Raw genomic sequence first — 21,700 nt, forward strand, 5'->3', positions numbered from 1 at the left:
CTGGGCGATGTTGTTTGTGTTGTCGCCTCATCTCTCGCCGGCGGCACCGCCATGTGGGGACCCCCCGCCCCGCACAGTGTGGGGTTCTGGGGATGGGACGGGTCCTCCCTGGTGGGAGAGGGGGGGAGGGGGAGAGGGGGGGGGGAGGGGAGGTGAGGATCTCCGGCCCACATACATGGGGGGGTGCGGTTACAGGGCCGGTGAGATGGGACTGTGGTCGCCACGTGACCCGCACTCCCCCCCCCTCCTGCCCGCCGAAGATAATCGTAAAAGTTGGTGAAGTGGAAGTGGTGGAAAAAGAGGAAGGGAGGGGCGGGTGAGAGAAGGGGGGGGAGGGGGAATGGAGGGTGGGGGGAGGACAGGGGAGGGTGAGGGGGGGAGGGGAGGTGGGGGTGGGGAGGGGAGGGTAGGAGGGGGTGGGGAGGGGAGGAGGGGGTGGGGGGTCTTCTCTCGGTGGCACCGATGCCCAGAGGCGGTGTTCACACAGTGGCAGTGTCATTCGCACAGCTACATCACAGCTTGGTTTGGGAACAGTCTCTGCTGATGACAGCAACACATTTTGCCAGAATATGTAGGAAGGAACTGCAGACGCTGGTTTACACCGAAGATAGACACAAAACGCTGGAGTAACTCAGCGGGACAGGCAGCATCTCTGGAGAGAAGGAATGGGTGACATTTCAGGTCGAGACCCTTCTTCAGATCAAAGGGGGGGTAGCGCGAGTAAATTGTAGAAAGGATCATTGTTGTCTGAGGGGATGGCGACAACGAGGAAAACAGAGTAAGATTTAATCAGGAGGGAAGTGAAACAAGTCGGAGAACTGGGGCGGGGAGGGACGGAGAGGGAGGGAAAGCAAGGGCTACTTGAAGTTAGAGAAGTCAATGTTCATACCGCTGGGGTGTCAGCTGCCCGAGTGAAATATGAGGTGCTGTTCCTCCAATTTGCGCTGGGCCTCACTCTGACAGTGGAGGAGGCCCAGGACAGAAAGGTCAGTGTGGGAGTGGGAGGGGGAGTTAGTGTTTAGCGACCGGGAGATAAGGGAGGTTAAGAAAGACTGAGGAAATCTCTGAGCCTGCGCTTGGTCTCACCAAAAAGCTGGAGTAACTCAGCGGCTCACGCACCATGTCTGGAGAAATGGAATAGGTGATGTTTCAAGGAATGCCGACACCCTTCTTCAGATATTGCAGAGGGCTGTCACACAGCCCATCACACACACCACACTCCCCACCATTGTAGATGTAGCCCACACACACACACACACACCACACTCCCCACCATTGTAGATGTAGCCCACACACACACACACACACCACAGTCCCCACCATTGTAGATGTAGCCCACACACACACACACACCACACTCCCCACCATTGTAGATGTAGCCCAGCCCATCACACACACCACACTCCCCACCATTGTAGATGTAGCCCACACACACACACACACACACCACACTCCCCCACCATTGACTCCATCTACACTTCACGTTTAAAGAGTTGGAATTGTAACGGAAGAGCAACTCATCTGATGTGGACGGGTAGAGGGAATGTGGAGTGACTGTTTGTGCTTTCTGCAGGTGCACCTTGTGGCGAACCACCAAGATTAGAGAACGGGAAACACATTGGGGACAACGACAACGATCGCCAATCGGTCAATTACCGCTTCAATGAAGGGTAAGCAGACACTCACCACCACACTATGTTACATTGCAGACCCTCCAAATGTGATTGCCCCTTTACACAACATGGTAGTGGAGGCAGGGACTATCTAAAGGACATTTGGACGGGTACATAGATAGGAAAGGGTTGGAGGGATTTGGCCAAATGCGGGCAAATGGGACGAGTGTAGATGGGACATGTTGGACAGCGTGGACGGGTTGGGCTGAAGGGCCTGTTTCCGTGCTGTGTGACTCCGTGACGTTATTTTTATATAAACGGGACATTTCTGTGTCCACCTGTTTGTTCTTCCAGCTACAAGCCGTCTCGCAGTAGACGGGCACTCTGCACCGACAACGGATGGACCAAGGCCGCCCGGAGTTGTCGCAGTGAGTGGCCGCTGGACATTCCTGTCACCGGGACCAGGGGGAGGGGGGATGACGGGGGAGGGGGGATGACGGGGGAGGGGGGGTGACCGGGGGAGGGGGGATGACGGGGGAGGGGGGATGACGGGGGAGGGGGTGACCGGGGGAGGGGGTGACCGGTGGAGAAAAGGAATAGGTGACGTTTTGGGACCAGACCCTTCTTTAGTCTGAGAGTCAGGGGACAGGGAGATAGAGATATAGAAAGGTATGGTGTGAAAATGACAGGTCAAAGGGGACACAGTCCAAGGGAAATGGAGAATGGATCATTGTTAGCTGAGAAGGTCAGTGAAGGATACTGCTCGTTACCATGGGTGTGACAGGTGTGTCTCTGTCTTACAGGAAGGCGGAGTGGCCCTCCACAACCAGTGGACAATGGCACTGTGCGGCCGCAAAGAGAGTGGACGTCCGGACAACAGGCCCATTATTCCTGTGATCGGGGCTACACCTTGACTGGAAATAGATCCATTTTCTGCACCCACACTGGGCACTGGATCTCGCCCGCTCCCATCTGTACAGGTGATAGAAGCACAGCGTGTAATGGCACAGACACGGGCCCTTCCGCCCATCTCCTCCGCCCCAACCATGATGCCTATCTACAGGATATTAGACTTTAGAGATACAGCACAGAAACAGGCCCTTCGGCCCACCGAGTCAGTGCCGACCGTGATGTCTATCTACTCTAATCCCACCTGCCCGCCTAATGCCCTCGGCCTTTGCCATCCAAGCGCCTGTCAAAATGCCTTTTACACGGTCATTGTAGCTACTCTCCCAGTCCCCAGGCAACTTGTTCCCTGTAACTGCCCCCTCCCACATGGAAACCCTGCACTCACATCTCCTTTAAACCTCTCTCGTCGCCTCAAAGCAATGCCCTATTAAAATCGATCATGGCACACGTGCAGGGTGTGTAGCCCACAATGCCTGTGCCTACATGATGCCAACCAACGTAAGAGATCCCTATCCCTCCATTGCCTGCAGATCCATGAGCCTATCCAAGAGTTGGCACGTGGGTTTGGAGAGATGCATTTGTTGGTGTGACCATCGCTGGGGCAGCTTCGGTGAGGGGGGACCTCAGTGAAACGTACCGAATGGAGACGGAACCATTTCCTGCAACCACACTGGGTTTAAAACTCTCATTTCTAAACACATTTTTCCAAGTGCTGTGAGTCTGACGTCACCACGCACCGCCCGGCCCCTGCTCACTCGCACAAACAAGATGGCCGCCGTTAGCGGAGCCGCCCGCCCGCAATCACGGCCCTCACTCCCCTCACTCCCCACACTCTCCCCGCTCTCCCACACCCGGGGGGCACTGTCTCCCGAGCAGGAGGGGGGTGGTCGGACTGATGGTCCTCATCCTTCCCTTCCGTCCCTTCAACCCACGCCACGGCGTCCTCAAGCCCCCCCTCCCGCCCGTGCCCAGCGCCCCGCATCGTCACCGCACACAGGCCACAGCACATTGGGCAGCTTCTTCTTCTCCTCCTTCAGCGGCCGCTTCCACCGACGGCCCCGTCGCGACTTCAGAAAGATGGCGGCCTCCTCACGCTCCGCCATCTTGTGCTCGCCTCCCGCCGCGCCTCTCTCCTCTCGCTTCTCTTCCCTCCCCTCCCCACTCTCCCAGACCCGCCGCTGCCCGCCTCGAGTAGTCCCACCTCCGCTGCCCGCCTCAAGTAGTCCCACCTCCGCTGCCCGCCTCGAGTAGTCCGGGGCTCCCTCCTCCTCCCTGCACGCTCAGTAAGTGCCTTTCGCCGCCAACGTCTCCACGGAGGGGAGTGGACGTGGGGGCCGAGTGGGTGGAGGGAAGGGTGGGTGGATGGAAGGGGTAGGAGGAGGGTGAGGGTTGGTGGAGGAGAGAATGGGGGGGTGGGGGAAAGAGATAGTGGGGGAAAGGAGGTGGTGGGGAAGGGGGGGGAGAGTGAGAGTGGGTGAGGAGAGAGTAGGGGGAGAGTGGGACTGGGAAGGGGGACAGCAGGGGTGGGGGGTGGTTGGGGGAAGAGAGAGTGGGGGTGGGGGTAAGGGGAACAGTGGGGGTCAGGGACGAGGGGAGAGTCCTTGAAACTCCTTGATAATTGAGTTGGGAAAACAAATTGTTAGGTAATTCTCAATTCCCTTCCTGGTTCCCAAGCCATCAGGCACTGGGTCGCTGCCAGTGGATCTTTGTAGATTAGGAGTGGGGCACTGGATATTGGTGGGCCCTTTTCACTTTTCTATCCAAAGGCGTAGATTCCAACGGAGTTTTTGAGATGAGATCCTGAGCTCCCCACACTCATTGTTTCGTGGAGAATGAGAACATTTCGAGCTGGAGTGGTCACCTGGATTGACTGAGAGCAAGTTACCCAGATTGTTTGTGTTCTCTGCCTGTCTGTCCCTGCATCTTGGTTTTGGTCAGATTGAGTTCCTGGTTGGTGATAGGTGATTGGACTTGGTCAACACTGGTTGCATGTGCAGGGGAGAGGAGGAGATTGTGTAGGAAAGAACTACAGATGCTGGTTTAAATCGAAGATAAACACAAAATGTTGGAGTAACTCAGCGGGAAGGGCAGCATCTCTGGAGAGAAGGAATGGATGACGTTTTGGATCGAGACCCTTCTTCAGACTGAAATTGGCTGGGTTTTATGGAGCTGCTTTGCCATACACTGTCAGTAAGCTGATGCATATTTTAATCATGATGTTAATTCTGATCAGTTGTGGACATTCATGAAAATGCTTCTCTTGCTAGCTGTAAAGTGCCCTGACCTTCCAGCCCTTGAGAATGGGAAGATGTCAAGCCCAAGTGGAGCAGACTCCTGGGAGTATGGAATGTCGGTTGACTTTTTGTGCAATGATGGCTATTCATTGATTGGTGCAAACAACATCACTTGTGAAGCAACTGGAAACTGGAGCAGGGTGTGCAGCCCACAATCCCTGTGCCTACATGATGCCAACCAACGTATGAGATCCCTATCCCTCCATTGCCTGCAGATCCATGAGCCTATCCAAGAGTTGGCACATGGGTATGGAGAGATGCATGTGTTGGTGGGACCATCGCTGGGGCAGCTTCGGTGAGGGGGGACCTCAGTGAAACGTACCGAATGGTGAAAGGCCTGGATAGAGTGGATGTGGAGAGGATGGATCCACTAGGACCAGAGGGCACAGCCTCAGAATTAAAGGACGTTCCTTTGGCAAGGAGATGAGGAGGAATTTCTTTAGCCAGAGGGTGGTGAATCTGTGGGATTCTTTACCACACACGGCTGTGGAGGCCACAAGTCGGTGGATATTTTTAAGGCAGAGATAGTTTCTTGATTAGTACGGGTGTGGAGTGGACTTGATGGGCCAAATGGCCTAGTTCTGCTCCTATAACTTGTGAAACGATGCTGATCTGTGCAAACTCTCCCTGTCGCTACCAGCCCCTAATTCAGGCACTGTTCTCATCAACTGCTCTGCCCCCTTTCCAAAGCCTCCACATCCTTCCTGTAATGGGTTAGTGAGCCCGCTCTCACCTCGTCAGTGGGTATATTTAAGGCAGAGGTAGACAGGTTCCTGATTAGTGCGGGTGTCGGGTTATGGAGAGAAGGCAGGAGAATGGGGTTAGGAGGGAGAGATAGATCAGCCGTGTTTGAATAGCGGTGTAGACTTGATGGGCCGAATGGCCTAATTCTACTCCTAATACTTGTCTCCTAATTTGACTCAGGACATCCTTGCAATTGAGGCAGTGCAGCGTAGGTTCACGAGATTGAGCCCTGGGTTGGCGGGACGGTCATATGAGGAAAGATTGGAAAGACTGGGCTTGTATTCGCTGGAGTTTAGAAGGACGAGAGGGGATCTTATAGAAAAATATAAAATTATAAAAGGACAGGACAAGTCAGGAAAAATGTTCCCAATGTTGGGCGAGTCCAGAACCAGGGGCCACAGTCTTAGAATGAAAGGGAGGTCATTTAAAACTGAGGTGAGAAGAAACGTTTTCACCCAGAGAGTTGTGAATTTGTGGAATTCTCTGCCACAGAGGGCAGTGGAGGTCAAATCACTGGATGGATTTAAGAGAGAGTTAGATAGAGCTCGAGGGGCTAGTGGAATCAAGGGATATGGGGAGAAGGCAGGCACGGGTTACTGATTGTGGATGATCAGCCATGATCACAATGAATGGCGGTGCTTGATCGAAGGGCCGAATGGCCTTCTCCAGCACATATTTTCTATGTTTCTAAAACTTATGACGTCTCTGTCTTACAGTAAAGCGGTGTGGCCATCCACCACCAGTGGACAATGGCACTCTGTGGCCGCAAGAAGAGTGCACGTACGGACAACAGGCCAATTATTCCTGTGATCGTGGCCACACCTTGACTGGAAACGGAACCATTTCCTGCACCCACACTGGGCACTGGAGCTCGCCCGCTCCCATCTGTACAGGTGATAGAGGCACAGCGTGTAATGGCACAGACACGGGCCCTTCCGCCCATCTCCTCCGCCCCAACCATGATGCCTATCTACAGGACAATAGACTTTAGGGATACAGTGCGGAAACAGGCCCTTCGGCCCACCGAGTCAGTGCCGACCGTGATGTCTACCTACTCTAATCCCACCTGCCCGCCTAATGCCCTCGGCCTTTGCCTTCCAAGCGCCTGTCAAAATGCCTTTTACACGGTCATTGTAGCTACTCTCCCAGTCCCCAGGCAACTTGTTCCCTGTAACTGCCCCCTCCCACATGGAAACCCTGCACTCACATCTCCTTTAAACCTCTCTCGTCGCCTCAAAGCAATGCCCTATTAAAATCGATCATGGCACACGTGCAGGGTGTGCAGCCCACAATGCCTGTGCCTACATGATGCCAACCAACGTATGAGATCCCTATCCCTCCATTGCCTGCAGATCCATGAGCCTATCCAAGAGTTGGCACATGGGTATGGAGAGATGCATGTGTTGGTGTGACCATCGCTGGGGCAGCTTCGGTGAGGGGGGACCTCAGTGAAACGTACCGAATGGTGAAAGGCCTGGATAGAGTGGATGTGGAGAGGATGGATCCACTAGGACCAGAGGGCACAGCCTCAGAATTAAAGGACGTTCCTTTGGCAAGGAGATGAGGAGGAATTTCTTTAGCCAGAGGGTGGTGAATCTGTGGGATTCTTTACCACACACGGCTGTGGAGGCCACAAGTCGGTGGATATTTTTAAGGCAGAGATAGTTTCTTGATTAGTACGGGTGTCAGAAGTTATGGGGAGAAGGCTGGAGAATGGGGTTAGGAGGGAGAGATAGATCAGCCGTGATTGAATAGCGGTGTAGACTTAATAATAATAATAATACATTTTATTTATATAGCGCTTTTCATATACTCAAAGACGCTTTACAGAGATTTTGAGAACATAGGGAAATTAATAAATAGATAAATAAGTAAATAAATAAATGAACAGAGAAAGGAGACAGTAGGTGAGGTGACCTTCAGTGGTTGAAGGCAGTACTGAACAGGTGAGACTTCAGCGATGTTTTGAATGTGGTGAGTGTGGGGGAGTCTCTAACGGTTTGGGGTAGTGAGTTCCATAGGGTGGGAGCAGCGATGGAGAAAGCCCTGTCCCCCCAGGATCTGAGTTTAGTCCGGATGTGGGGGGATAGGAGATTGGCAGCGGCAGAGCGGAGGGTGCAGGTGGGAGTGTGCCTGTGGAGGAGGTCGGTCAGGTAGGATGGGGCCAGGTTATGGAGGGCTTTGTAGGTTATGAGGAGGATTTTGTACTGGATTCTCTGGGGGATGGGGAGCCAGTGGAGTTTATAAAGGACGGGGGTGATATGGTCACGGATCGAGGTGTGTGTGAGTAGACGGGCAGTGGAGTTTTGAATGTATTGAAGTTTATTGATGATTTTTGAGGGTGCGCCATAGAGGAGGCTGTTGCAGTAGTCCAGACGGGAGGTGATGAAGGCGTGGATGAGGGTTTCTGCAGCTGTGGAGGAGAGGGATGGACGGAGACGGGCAATGTTTTTGAGGTGGAAGAAGGCTGTCTTTGTGATGTGTTTGATGTATTTGTCGAAGGAGAGGGTTTGATCAAGGATGATTCCAAGATTCCGGATGTGAGGTGAGGTGGATACTGGGAGACCATCAATGTTCAGGGTGAAGTTTTGGGTGGATTTGGTGAGCATTTTTGGACCAATGATGATGATTTCAGATTTGTTGCAATTGAGTTTGAGGAAGTTTGATTGAAGCCAAGATTTTATTTCAGTAATGCAGTTTGTCAGTGTAGAGTGTGTGGTGGAGGAGATTGACTTGGTGGAGATGAGGAGCTGGATATCATCGGCGAAGCAGTGGAAGTTGAGACCATGACGGCGGATTAATTGACCAAGGGGGAACAGGTAGAGGATGAAGAGGAGGGGGCCAAGGACTGAGCCTTGGGGGACACCTTGGGGGAGGGGAGCGGTGGGGGATTTACAGTTGTTAATGGAGATGAACTGGTGTCTGTCAGAGAGGTAAGATTTAAACCAGGATAGGGCTGTGCCGGTGATGTTAAGGGAGGTTTCAAGTCGGGTGAGGAGAATGGAGTGATTTATGGTGTCAAAGGCGGCGCTGAGGTCAAGTAGGATGAGGATGTTGAGGTTGCCAGCGTCGGAGGAGAGGAGAATGTCGTTGATGGGCCGAATGGCCTAATTCTGCTCCTATAACTTGTGAACTTGTGAAAACGATGCTGATCTGTGCAAACTCTCCCTGTCGCTACCAGCCCCTAATTCAGGCACTGTTCTCATCAACTGCTCGGCCCCCTTTCCAAAGCCTCCACATCCTTCCTGTAATGGGTGAGTGAGCCTGCTCTCACCTCGTCAGTGGAGATATTTAAGGCAGAGGTAGACAGGTTCCTGATTAGTGCGGGTGTCGGGTTATGGAGAGAAGGCAGGAGAATGGGGTTAGGAGGGAGAGATAGATCAGCCGTGATTGAATGGTGCAGTGGACTTGATGGGCCGAATGGCCTAATTCTGCTCCTAAAACTTATGACGTTTCTGTCTTACAGTAATGCGGTGTGGCCATCCACCACCAGTGGACAATGGCACTGTGTGGCCGCAAGAAGAGTGCACGTACGAACAACAGGCACATTATTCCTGTGATCGGGGCTACACTTTGACTGAAGACGGAACCATTTCCTGCACCCACACTGGGAACTGGAGCTCGCCCGCTCCCAACTGTACAGGTGATAGAAGCACAGCGTGTAATGGCACAGACACGGGCCCTTCCGCCCATCTCCTCCGCCCCAACCATGATGCCTATCTACAGGACAATAGACTTTAGGGATACAGTGCGGAAACAGGCCCTTCGGCCCACCGAGTCAGTGCCGACCGTGATGTCTACCTACTCTAATCCCACTTGCCCGCCTAATGCCCTCGGCCTTTGCCATCCAAGCACCTGTCAAAATGCCTTTTACACGGTCGTTGTAGCTACTCTCCCAGTCCCCAGGCAACTTGTTCCCTGTAACTGCCCCCTCCCTCATGGAAACCCTGCACTCACATCTCCTTTAAACCTCTCTCGTCGCCTCAAAGCAATGCCCTATTAAAATCGATCATGGCACATGTGCAGGGTGTGCAGCCCACAATGCCTGTGCCTACATGATGCCAACCAACGTAAGAGATCCCTATCCCTCCATTGCCTGCAGATCCATGAGCCTATCCAAGAGTTGGCACGTGGGTGTGGAGAGATGCATGTGTTGGTGTGACCATCGCTGGGGCAGCTTCGGTGAGGGGGGACCTCAGTGAAACGTACCGAATGGTGAAAGGCCTGGATAGAGTGGATGTGGAGAGGATGGATCCACTAGTGGGAGAGTCTAGGACCAGAGGGCACAGCCTCAGAATTAAAGGACGTTCCTTTAGGAAGGAGATGAGGAGGAATTTCTTTAGCCGGAGGGTGGTGAATCTGTGGGATTCTTTGCCACACACGGCTGTGAAGGCCACAAGTCAATGGATATTTTTAAGGCAGAGATAGTTTCTTGATTACTACGGGTGTTAGAAGTTATGGGGAGAAGGCAGGAGAATGGGGTTAGGAGGGAGAGATAGATCAGCCGTGATTGAATGGTGGAGTGGACTTGATGGGCCGAATGGCCTAATTCTGCTCCTAAAACTTATGACGTGTCTGTCTTATAGTAATGCGGTGTGGCCATCCACCACCAGTGGACAATGGCACTGTGTGGCCGCAAGAAGAGTGCACGTACGAACAACAGGCCCATTATTACTGTGATCCGGGCTACACCTTGACTGGAGACGGAACCATTTCCTGCACCCACACTGGGCACTGGAGCTCGCCCGCTCCCATCTGTACAGGTGATAGAAACACAGCGTGTAATGGCACAGACACGGGCCCTTCCGCCCATCTCCTCCGCCCCAACCATGATGCCTATCTACAGGACATTAGACTTTAGGGATACAGTGCGGAAACAGGCCCTTCGGCCCACCGAGTCAGTGCCGACCGTGATGTCTACCTACTCTAATCCCACCTGCCCGCCTAATGCCCTCGGCCTTTGCCATCCAAGCACCTGTCAAAATGCCTTTTACACGGTCGTTGTAGCTACTCTCCCAGTCCCCAGGCAACTTGTTCCCTGTAACTGCCCCCTCCCTCATGGAAACCCTGCACTCACATCTCCTTTAAACCTCTCTCGTCGCCTCAAAGCAATGCCCTATTAAAATCGATCATGGCACATGTGCAGGGTGTGCAGCCCACAATGCCTGTGCCTACATGATGCCAACCAACGTATGAGATCCCTATCCCTCCATTGCCTGCAGATCCATGAGCCTATCCAAGAGTTGGCACATGTGTATGGAGAGATGCATGTGTTGGTGTGACCATCGCTGGGGCAGCTTCGGTGAGGGGGGACCTCAGTGAAACGTACCGAATGGTGAAAGGCCTGGATAGAGTGGATGTGGAGAGGATGGATCCACTAGTGGGAGAGTCTAGGAACAGAGGGCACAGCCTCAGAATTAAAGGACGTTCCTTTGGCAAGGAGATGAGGAGGAATTTCTTTAGCCAGAGGGTGGTGAATCTGTGGGATTCTTTGCCACACACGGCTGTGGAGGCCACAAGTCGGTGGATATTTTTAAGGCAGAGATAGTTTCTTGATTAGTACGGGTGTCAGAAGTTATGGGGAGAAGGCTGGAGAATGGGGTTAGGAGGGAGAGATAGATCAGCCGTGATTGAATAGCGGTGTAGACTTGATGGGCCGAATGGCCTAATTCTGCTCCTATAACTTGTGAACTTGTGAAAACGATGCTGATCTGTGCAAACTCTCCCTGTCGCTACCAGCCCCTAATTCAGGCACTGTTCTCATCAACTGCTCTGCCCCCTTTCCAAAGCCTCCACATCCTTCCTGTAATGGGTTAGTGAGCCTGCTCTCACCTCGTCAGTGGAGATATTTAAGGCAGAGGTAGACAGGTTCCTGATTAGTGCGTGTGTCGGGTTATGGAGAGAAGGCAGGAGAATGGGGTTAGGAGGGAGAGATAGATCAGCCGTGATTGAATGGTGCAGTGGACTTGATGGGCCGAATGGCCTAATTCTGCTCCTAAAACTTATGACGTTTCTGTCTTACAGTAATGCGGTGTGGCCATCCACCACCAGTGGACAATGGCACTGTGTGGCCGCAAGAAGAGTGCACGTACGAACAACAGGCCCATTATTACTGTGATCCGGGCTACACCTTGACTGGAGACGGAACCATTTCCTGCACCCACACTGGGCACTGGAGCTCGCCCGCTCCCATCTGTACAGGTGATAGAAGCACAGCGTGTAATGGCACAGACACGGGCCCTTCCGCCCATCTCCTCCGCCCCAACCATGATGCCTATCTACAGGACATTAGACTTTAGGGATACAGTGCGGAAACAGGACCTTCGGCCCACCGAGTCACTGCCGACCGTGATGTCTACCTACTCTAATCCCACCTGCCCGCCTAATGCCCTCGGCCTTTGCCTTCCAAGCGCCTGTCAAAATGCCTTTTACACGGTCATTGTAGCTACTCTCCCAGTCCCCAGGCAACTTGTTCCCTGTAACTGCCCCCTCCCTCATGGAAACCCTGCACTCACATCTTCTTTAAACCTCTCTCGTCGCCTCAAAGCAATGCCCTATTAAAATCGATCATGGCACATGTGCAGGGTGTGCAGCCCACAATGCCTGTGCCTTCATGATGCCAACCAACGTATGAGATCCCTATCCCTCCATTGCCTGCAGATCCATGAGCCTATCCAAGAGTTGGCACATGGGTATGGAGAGATGCATGTGTTGGTGTGACCATCGCTGGGGCAGCTTCGGTGAGGGGGGACCTCAGTGAAACGTACCGAATGGTGAAAGGCCTGGATAGAGTGGATGTGGAGAGGATGGATCCACTAGGACCAGAGGGCACAGCCTCAGAATTAAAGGACGTTCCTTTGGCAAGGAGATGAGGAGGAATTTCTTTAGCCAGAGGGTGGTGAATCTGTGGGATTCTTTACCACACACAACTGTGGAGGCCACAAGTGGGTGGATATTTTTAAGGCAGAGATAGTTTCTTGATTAGTACGGGTGTCAGAAGTTATGGGGAGAAGGCTGGAGAATGGGGTTAGGAGGGAGAGATAGATCAGCCGTGATTGAATAGCGGTGTAGACTTGATGGGCCGAATGGCCTAATTCTGCTCCTATAACTTGTGAACTTGTGAAAACGATGCTGATCTGTGCAAACTCTCCCTGTCGCTACCAGCCCTTAATTCAGGCACTGTTCTCATCAACTGCTCTGCCCCCTTTCCAAAGACTCCACACCCTTCCTGTAATGGGTTAGTGAGCCTGCTCTCACCTCGTCAGTGGAGATATTTAAGGCAGAGGTAGACAGGTTCCTGATTAGTGCGGGTGTCGGGTTATGGAGAGAAGGCAGGAGAATGGGGTTCGGAGGGAGAGATAGATCAGCCGTGATTGAATGGTGCAGTGGACTTGATGGGCCGAATGGCCTAATTCTGCTCCTAAAACTTATGACGTTTCTGTCTTACAGTAATGCGGTGTGGCCATCCACCACCAGTGGACAATGGCACTGTGTGGCCGCAAGAAGAGTGCACGTACAGACAACAGGCCCATTATTCCTGTGATCGGGGCTACACTTTGACTGGAGACGGAACCATTTCCTGCACCCACACTGGGAACTGGAGCTCGCCCGCTCCCAACTGTACAGGTGATAGAAGCACAGCGTGTAATGGCACAGACACGGGCCCTTCCGCCCATCTCCTCCGCCCCAACCATGATGCCTATCTACAGGACATTAGACTTTAGGGATACAGTGCGGAAACAGGCCCTTCGGCCCTCCGAGTCACTGCCGACCGTGATGTCTATCTACTCTAATCCCACTTGCCCGCCTAATGCCCTCCATTGCCTGCAGATCAGCCGTGATTGAATGGTGGAGTGGACTAGATGGGCCGAATGGCCTAATTCTGCTGCTACAATTTATGACATCTCTGTCTTACAGTAACGCAGTGTGGCCATCCACCACCAGTGGACAATGGCACTGTGCGGCCGCAAGGAGAGTGCACGTACGGAAAACAGGCCAATTATTCCTGTGATCGGGGCTACACCTTGACTGGAGACGGAACCATTTCCTGCACCCACACTGGGCACTGGAGCTCGCCCACTCCCATCTGTACAGGTGATAGAAGCACAGCGTGTAATGGCACAGACACGGGCCCTTCCGCCCATCTCCTCCGCCCCAACCATGATGCCTATCTACAGGACATTAGACTTTAGGGATACAGCACGGAAACAGGCCCTTCGGCCCACCGAGTCCCCCCCGGCCAAAAACAGGGGTGTAATGCTGAGGCTGTACAAGGCGCTGGTCAGGCCGCATTTGAATATTGTGAGCAAATTTGGGCCCCATATCTGAGGAAGGATGTGCTGGGTCTGGAGAGGGTCCAGAGGAGGTTTACAAGAACGATCCCAGGAATGAGTGGGTTAACATATGATGAGCGTGTGTCGGCACTGGGCCTGTACTCACTGGAGTTTAGAAGGTTGAGGGGGGACCTCATTTAAACGTACAGAGTAAAGAAAGGCATAGATAGAGTGGATGTGGAGAGGATGTTTCCACTAGTGGGAGAGTCTAGGACCAGAGGGCACAGCCTCAGAATTAAAGGGCATTCAATTCGGAAGGAGATGAGGAGACATTTCTTGAGTCAGAGGGTGGTGAATCTGTGGAACTCATTGCCACAGAGGGCTGTGGAGGCCAAGTCAGTGAATATTTTTAAGGCAGAGATAGACAAATTCTTGATTAGAACATGTGTCAAGGGTTATGGGGAGAAGGCAGGAAAATGGGATAGGAGGCAGAGATCAGCTATGATTGAATGGCGGAGGAGACTCGATGGGCTGAATGGCCTAATACTACTCCTAGAACTTGTGAGAACGTTGCTGATCTGTGCAAACTCTCCCTGTCGCTACCAGCCCCTAATTCAGGCACTGTTCTCATCAACTGCTCTGCCCCCTTTCCAAAGCCTCCACACCCTTCCTGTAATGGGTTAGTGAGCCCGCTCTCACCTCGTCAGTGGAGATATTTAAGGCAGAGGTAGACAGGTTCATGATTAGTGCGGGTGTCGGGTTATGGAGAGAAGGCAGGAGAATGGGGTTAGGAGGGAGAGATAGGTCAGCCATGATTGAATGGTGGTGTAGACTTGATGGGCCGAATGGCCTAATTCTACTCCTAATACTTGTCTCCTAATTTGAGGAAGGACATCCTAGCAATTGAGGCAGTGCAGCGTAGGTTCACGAGATTGAGCCCTGGGTTGGCGGGACGGTCATATGAGGAAAGATTGGAAAGACTGGGCTTGTATTCGCTGGAGTTTAGAAGGACGAGAGGGGATCTTATAGAAAAATATAAAATCATAAAAGGACTGGACAAGCTAGATGCAGGAAAAATGTTCCCAATGTTGGGCGAGTCCAGAACCAGGGGCCACAGTCTTAGAATGAAGGTAATTTAAAACTGAGGTGAGAAGAAACGTTTTCACCCAGAGAGTTGTGAATTTGTGGAATTCTCTGCCACAGAGGGCAGTGGAGGCCAAATCACTGGATGGATTTAAGAGAGAGTTAGATAGAGCTCTAGGGGCTGGTAGAATCAAGGGATATGGGGAGAAGGCAGACATGGGTTACTGATTGTGGATGATCAGCCGTGATCACAATGAATGGCGGTGCTGGCTCGAAGGGCCGAATGGCCTCCTCCTGCACCTATTTTCTATGTTTCTAAAACTTGTGATGTCTCTGTCTTACAGTAATGCGGTGTGGCCCTCCACCACAAGTGGACAATGGCACTGTGTGGCCGCAAGGAGAGTGCACGTACGAACAACAGGCCAATTATTCCTGTGATCCGGGCTACACCTTGACTGGAGACGGAACCATTTCCTGCACCCACACTGGGCACTGGAGCTCGCCCGCTCCCATCTGTACAGGTGATAGAAGCACAGCGTGTATTGGCACAGACACAGCCCTTCCGCCCATCTCCTCCGCCCCAACCATGATGCCTATCTACAGGACATTAGACTTTAGGGATACAGTGCGGAAACAGGCCCTTCGGCCCACCGGGTCCCCCCCGGCCAAAAACGGGTGTAATGCTGAGGCTCTATAAGGCGCTGGTCAGGCCGCATTCGAATAGTATGAGCAAATTTGGGCCCCATATCTGAGGAGGGATGTGCTGGGTCTGGAGAGGGTCCAGAGGAGGTTTACAAGAATGATCCCAGGAATGAGTGGGTTAACATATGATGAGCGTGTGTCGGCACTGGGCCTGTACTCGCTGGAGTTTAGAAAGATGAGGGGGGACCTCATTGAAAGTTACAGAATGGCGAAAGGCCTGGATAGAGTCGATGTGGAGAGGATGTTTCCACTGGTGGGAGAGTCTAGGACCAGAGGGCACAGCCTCAGAATTAAAGGGCAGTCTTTTAGAAAGGAGGTGAGGGGGATCTTCTTTAGTCAGAGGGTGGTGAATCTGTGGAACTCATTGCCATTTAAAAAAAAGTCAGAGATAGACAAATTCTTGATTAGAACGGGTTTCAAGTGTTATGGGGAGAAGGCAGGAAAATGGGATAGGAGGCAGAGATCAGCCATGATTGAATGGCAGAGTAAACTCGATGGGCCGAATGGCCTAATTCAACTCCTGTCACTTAAGTCCTTATGACCTGTTAGTCATAGACGTCGAAGAGACCAACACTGTGGGAGTGTAGTGGGAGGGGGGAGGTGTGGGGGGGAGGGGGGAGGTGTGGGGTGGAGGTGTGGGGGGGAGGGGGGAGGTGTGGGGGGGAGGGGTGAGGTGTGGGGGGAGGTGTGGGTGGGGGGAGGGGAGGGGGGAGGTGTGGGGGGGGGTGAGGGGAGGGGGGGTGAGGGGAGGGGGGGGAGGTGTGGGTGGGGGGAGGGGGGAGGTGAGGGGAGGGGGGAGGTGTGGGGGGGGGTGAGGTGTGGGATGAGGTGTGGGGGTGGTGAGGTGTGGGGGGAGGTGTGGAGGGAGGTGTGGGGGGAGGGGGTGAGGTGTGGGGGGGGGGGGAGGGGGGGGAGAGGGGAGAGTGTCAAGCTTCAGAGTCGTGTGGTCAGCGCGGGTGGAGCCAGCAGTGGATCGATGGGCCGAATGGTCACCTGCTCTGTGGTCAGATTCCCAGGGCATGGTTAGCTCTGCCTCAGTAGACTATATGGGTGGGGAGAGCGGCTCCACAGTGAGGTTAGCCCCACCACACTGCGTCCCGGCTGTGATCTGCAGGCAGCTGGGACATCCCAAGGTTGGGGCTTGTCCAAGTGTAGGATCGGGGCAGACTCTGGTTTGCCCCAAAGTGGACTTTACTTTGCGTGGGATGTGGGGCTGTGTCTAATCATGTCAGCGAGCAATCGAACCACTAACCCTTGACTTTCACCGTCTAGAGATCGACGTTGAGCAAAGTGCCTACCAGACCAGTACCACAGCTGCAAGTGGCGGTAAGAGCTTGCGCTAACCGAGTCGTACACAGATCCTCACTCTGTCCCTCCCTCCGTCCCACCCTGTCCCTTTCCCCCCACCACCCCTCGCCCACACGGACACCCTTCAGCCTTGCGCAAGGGAGAGTTCAGGACTGTGATGGAACACTAGACGTGAAGATGCGACGGTGGTGCAGCGGGTAGAGCTGCTGCCTCACAGCGCCAGAGACCCGGGTTCCATCCCGACTGCAGGTGCTGTCTGTACGGAGTTTGTACGTTCTCCCCATGACCTGCGTGGGGTTTCTCCGGGTGCTCCGGTTTCCTCCCACACTCCATTGGCTTCTTGACTGAAGGGCCTGTTTCCATGCCGCCTCACTCATCCACTCAACTGTGGGAGCTGGTGACAGTGGAGACCATGAAAGAACAGGTTGATAACTGCGGTGGCTGGGATGCCCTTCAGTAGTCAGTGTGTGCTGGCCAACGCCTTTTTAATGGAAGTAGTAGAATCTTTCACTGAGTGAGACGGTGCCAGGCGTGAAAGTGGGACTGAAGTGTGTTCCCGATTACAGTCACTGAACGGGGGGGTTGGAGAGCGACGTTTGGAGGGGTTCATGGACAGGACAGGGATTGGAGGGATATGGGCCAAACGTGGGCAGGTGGGACATGGTGTGGGCAAGATGGGCCGAAGGGCCTGCTTCCACGCTGCATCACTCCGTGACTCTATGGCTGATGCTCCTGCCGTTTCTGGGAGAGGTTTGTCACCTTGCCCTTTGGCTCAGTGCCCTGGAGGAAGGTTCCCCCCTCACTAACCCTCACTATCTTTACGTTTCAGGTGGAGGTCCGTCTGTGAACATCAGCATTGTTGGTGTCATTGTTGGTGCCGGCTTTCTTGCCCTTCTTGGGATTGTTGGAGTTGGCGGCATTCTCTACTCTTACCATCGAAAACAAGGGTAAGAAACAACTTTCTGTCCTCCTTGCGTTTCTCGTCAGTAAGTTTGTAAACTCGGTGGTGCAGCGGGTAGAGCTGCTGCCTCACAGCGCCACAGACCCGGGTTCCATCCCGACTACGGGGGCTGTCTGTACGGAGTTTGTACGTTCTCCCCGTCACCTGCGTGGGTTTTCTCCAAGACCTCCGGTTTCCTCCCACACTCCAAAGACGTGCAGGTTTGGAGATTAATTGGCTTGGTATGAATGTAAATTGTCCCTAGTGTGTGTAGGATAGTGTCAGTGTGCGGGGATCGCTGGTCGGCGCGGACTCGGTTGGCTGGAGGGTCTGTTTCCGCGCTGTATCTCTAAACTAAAGTAAACTAGAAGCCAGCACCATCCCACCGGTTACTGGTGGAGGATCTGACGCCGCTGTTTAGGGGGAAGTCGGCAATTATCACCAGTGCCCTCGACAATAAATACTCTTCAGCAAAACATTGGTCAAACGTTCTGATTACCCGACCCCAGCACGGAGTGACTGGATCCTTAATGTGACGTTGTGTTTCCAGTGTTTATGTTCCACAGCTGGACTGCCCAACTGCAGCTGGACCAGCCGCACATCTGGACTAACTAGTCTGTAGCTGAATGCAGATGTGCCCCACAGCTGGACATCACCCCCTCCTACATCTGGATACCCCCTCCCTACAGCTGGTTATGGCCATTACCCACAGCTGGATACCCCTCTCACATCTGGATACAGCCACTTCACAGCTGGACCGGCCCCTCCCCACATCTGGACGCTGGCCCCTCCCACATCTGGACTAACATCTATAGCTGAACGCAGGTCTGCCCCAGAGCTGTACGTCACCTCCCACAGCTGGATACCCGCTCCCCACAGCTGGATACCCCCCGACAGCTGGATATGTGCCACAGCTGTCCATGGCCCATGCACATCTGGACACCAAACTCACAGCTGGATACCCCCCTCTCCATAGCTGGATAAGGGCCATAGCTGGACACTGCCCCTCCCCACAAATGGCTATGGCCATTCCACATCTGGACACCAGCTCCACAGCTGGATACCACCCCTCCACATCTGGACAAGTGCCAGCACAGCTGGATACCGGCCCACTCCCCTGCTCGGATAGTCATGATGCAGCTTTATAGGACGTTGGAGTGTTGCGTGTAGTCCTGGTCTCCCCATTAGGTGGGAAGATGTGGAGTTATGGACTTGGACCCCAGGATTCCCCTGCCCATCCCTCTGATATAAAGCTGCTGAGAGACAGAGCATCACAAAGCATTGTCAGGGTTGGACTGGTTGGGGTGTTCACCACATTCTACATTGCCATTAGTTGTATCATTTTTCTCTCTATTTAGATTGTACGATGTTGGAAAAGGAGGAAGCCTAGATGCCGCTGAACCCATGATCTCTGAGCTCAGCCGTGTGTCCGGTTCATCTGAGGGATGTCCCAGTCCTCTGTTAACGAAACAATAGAACTTTATTTATCCCAGGAGGGAAATTCATGGATGAGATGTGTGGTAGAGGGCAATTGGGAAACGCTTCTATTGGGAAGTAGATGAGGAATTCCTTTCGTCAGAGGGTGCTGAATCTGTGGGATTCTTTGCCACAAACGGCTGTGGAGGCCACAAGTCAGTGGATATATTTAAGGCAGAGATAGATTCTTGATTAGTGCGGGTGTCAGAGGTTATGGGGAGTAAGCATGAGAATGGGGTTAGGAGGGAGAGATAGATCAGCCGTGATTGAATGGCAGAGTAAACCTGATGTGCTGAATGGCCTGTTCTACCCCTATCACTCATGACCTTATGGGCACAAACCTAGCGGGTCAGGCAGCATCTCTGGAGGTGAACCCCTGTACCTCCCCCAGCCTGCCCCCTTCCCTACACCTCCCTCCCTCCCTCCCTCCATTTCACTCCCCTCGTCTACCCTCACAAGTTCACAAGTGATAGGAGTAGAATTAAGCCATTCGGCCCATCAAGCCTACTCCGCCATTCAATCATTGCTGTTCTATCTCTCCCTCCTAACCCCATTCCCCTGCCTTCTCCCCATAACCCCTGACACCCGCACTGATCAAGGAAGGAACTGCAGATGCTGGTTTAAACCGAAGATAGACACAAGAGGTGGAGTAACTCAGCAAGACGGGCAGCATCATCGAAGAACATGGATAGTGCCGTTTCGGGTCGGGACTCTTCTCAACCCAAAACGTCACCCATTCCTTCCCTCCACAGATGCTGCCTGCCCCACTAATGAAGAATTTGTCTATCTGTGCCTTAAACATATCCACTGACTTGGCCTCCACAGCCTTCTGTGGCAGTGAGTTCCACAGATTAACTACCCTCTGACTAAAGAAGTTCCTCCTCACCTCCTTTCTAAAAGAGCGCCCTTTAATTCTGACGCTGTGCCCTCTGGTCCTAGACTCACCCACCAGTGGAAACATCCTCTCCACATCCACTCTGTCCAGGCCTTTCATTATTCTGTAATGAACAATGAGGTCCCCCCTCAACCTTCTAAACTCCAGTGAGTACAGGCCCAGTGCCGACACACGCTCGTCATATGTTAACCCACTCATTCCTGGGATCGTTCTTGTAAATCTCCTCTGGACCATCTCCAGACCCAACACATCCTTCCTCCGATATGGGGCCCATGTTTACTCACAATATTCCAAATGCTGCCTGACCAGCGCCTTATACAGCCTCAGCATTTTGTGTTCCATGATTTTGTGTTCCAGTCCTCTCGATATAACTGCTAGCATTGAGTTTGCCTTTCTTGCTGCGATAATGTCTCCAGTGCCTTCAAGGTCGGCTGCAGGAGGTGCCTGTGGGACACGGAGATGATTCATGGTGGATCTGACCAGCCCGGACTTCACACTTGGTATAATGTCGCCACCCGCCTGTGTCATATATGCAGAAAGAATGCAGTTACACATGTGACAAGAAACGCCCGCGTGATAGTGCCTGTTATGGAAATAGGAAGCCAAATCCCCCTCACTTACTCCTGGGATCATTCTTGTAAAGAATGAGGACGACAGCTACCTTTTGTCTGCCTTCCACCTCCAGCCTTGGTCCACCCAACTCCCCTCACCTGTATCCACCTGTCACCTGCCAGGCTTTGTCCTGCCCCCACCTCTCATTTCCAGCAACCCCCCCCCCAACGGTAATCAGTCTGGCGAAGTGTCCCGGCCTGAGAGACGGCCGGTCCATCCCCTCCACAGATGCTGCCTGACCCGCTGGGTTCCTCCTGCACTTTGATATTTTACTCGAGATGCCAGCATTGCTGGTTTCGTGCCTCGCAAAGAGTTTGTAGCTTTTTCAAACAAAATAAATGTTGTGATCTATTCCAGCGAAGCTGTGTCTTCAACAGTTTGCAATGCTGTCAACAGTGAATGCAATGGTAACGGTTCAGAGTGTGTATGTGGTGGAGTGGCCCGAGCCTGCTCACTCTGACAAGTCAGAACGGAGACGGGCTGGCATTTCTGAAGTCAGAGGGGGGGGGTGAACCCTTTTAGACAATAGGTGCAGGAGGAGGCCATTCAGCCCGTCGAGCCAGCACCGCCATTCACCGTGATCATGGCTGATCATTCACAATCAGTAAGTACCCCGTTCCTGCCTTCTCCCCATACCCCCTGACTCCGCTATCATTAAGAGCTCTATCTAGCTCTCTCTTGAAAGCATCCACAGAATCGGCCTCCACTGCCTTCTGAGGCAGAGAATTCCACAGATTCACAACTCACTGGGTGAAAACGTTTTTTCTCATCAGCCATGATAACATTGAATGGCGGTGCTGGCTCAAAGGGCCGAATGGCCTCCTCCTGCACCTATTGTCTATTGTCTATCT

At 53.1% G+C, this 21,700-nt stretch overlaps 1 protein-coding gene across 4 annotated transcripts in view; it reads left to right on the plus strand.

The window, feature by feature from the left end:
• Positions 1-902: 902 nt before the first annotated feature.
• The window catches only part of LOC144605182 (sushi, von Willebrand factor type A, EGF and pentraxin domain-containing protein 1-like), a 58,529-nt gene continuing 37,731 nt past the window's right edge, over positions 903-21,700 (plus strand). The window contains exons 1-10 of one of the 4 annotated variants that reach the window (XM_078420271.1): positions 913-1,670; positions 1,968-2,041; positions 2,417-2,593; positions 6,277-6,453; positions 9,027-9,203; positions 10,147-10,323; positions 11,585-11,761; positions 13,010-13,186; positions 13,478-13,654; positions 15,261-15,437. In XM_078420271.1, the coding sequence (XP_078276397.1) occupies positions 9,029-9,203; positions 10,147-10,323; positions 11,585-11,761; positions 13,010-13,186; positions 13,478-13,654; positions 15,261-15,437 (1,060 nt within the window). In that variant the 5' untranslated portion in view covers positions 913-1,670; positions 1,968-2,041; positions 2,417-2,593; positions 6,277-6,453; positions 9,027-9,028. Of the gene's footprint in view, positions 1,671-1,967; positions 2,042-2,416; positions 2,594-6,276; positions 6,454-9,026; positions 9,204-10,146; positions 10,324-11,584; positions 11,762-13,009; positions 13,187-13,477; positions 13,655-15,260; positions 15,438-21,700 lie in introns of all 4 variants that reach the window. The other 3 variants (XM_078420272.1, XM_078420274.1, XM_078420273.1) reach the window with 3 other exon arrangements.

The sequence above is a fragment of the Rhinoraja longicauda genome, chromosome 24 (assembly GCF_053455715.1).
Source record: "Rhinoraja longicauda isolate Sanriku21f chromosome 24, sRhiLon1.1, whole genome shotgun sequence".
Classification (NCBI taxonomy): Eukaryota; Metazoa; Chordata; class Chondrichthyes; order Rajiformes; family Arhynchobatidae; genus Rhinoraja; species Rhinoraja longicauda.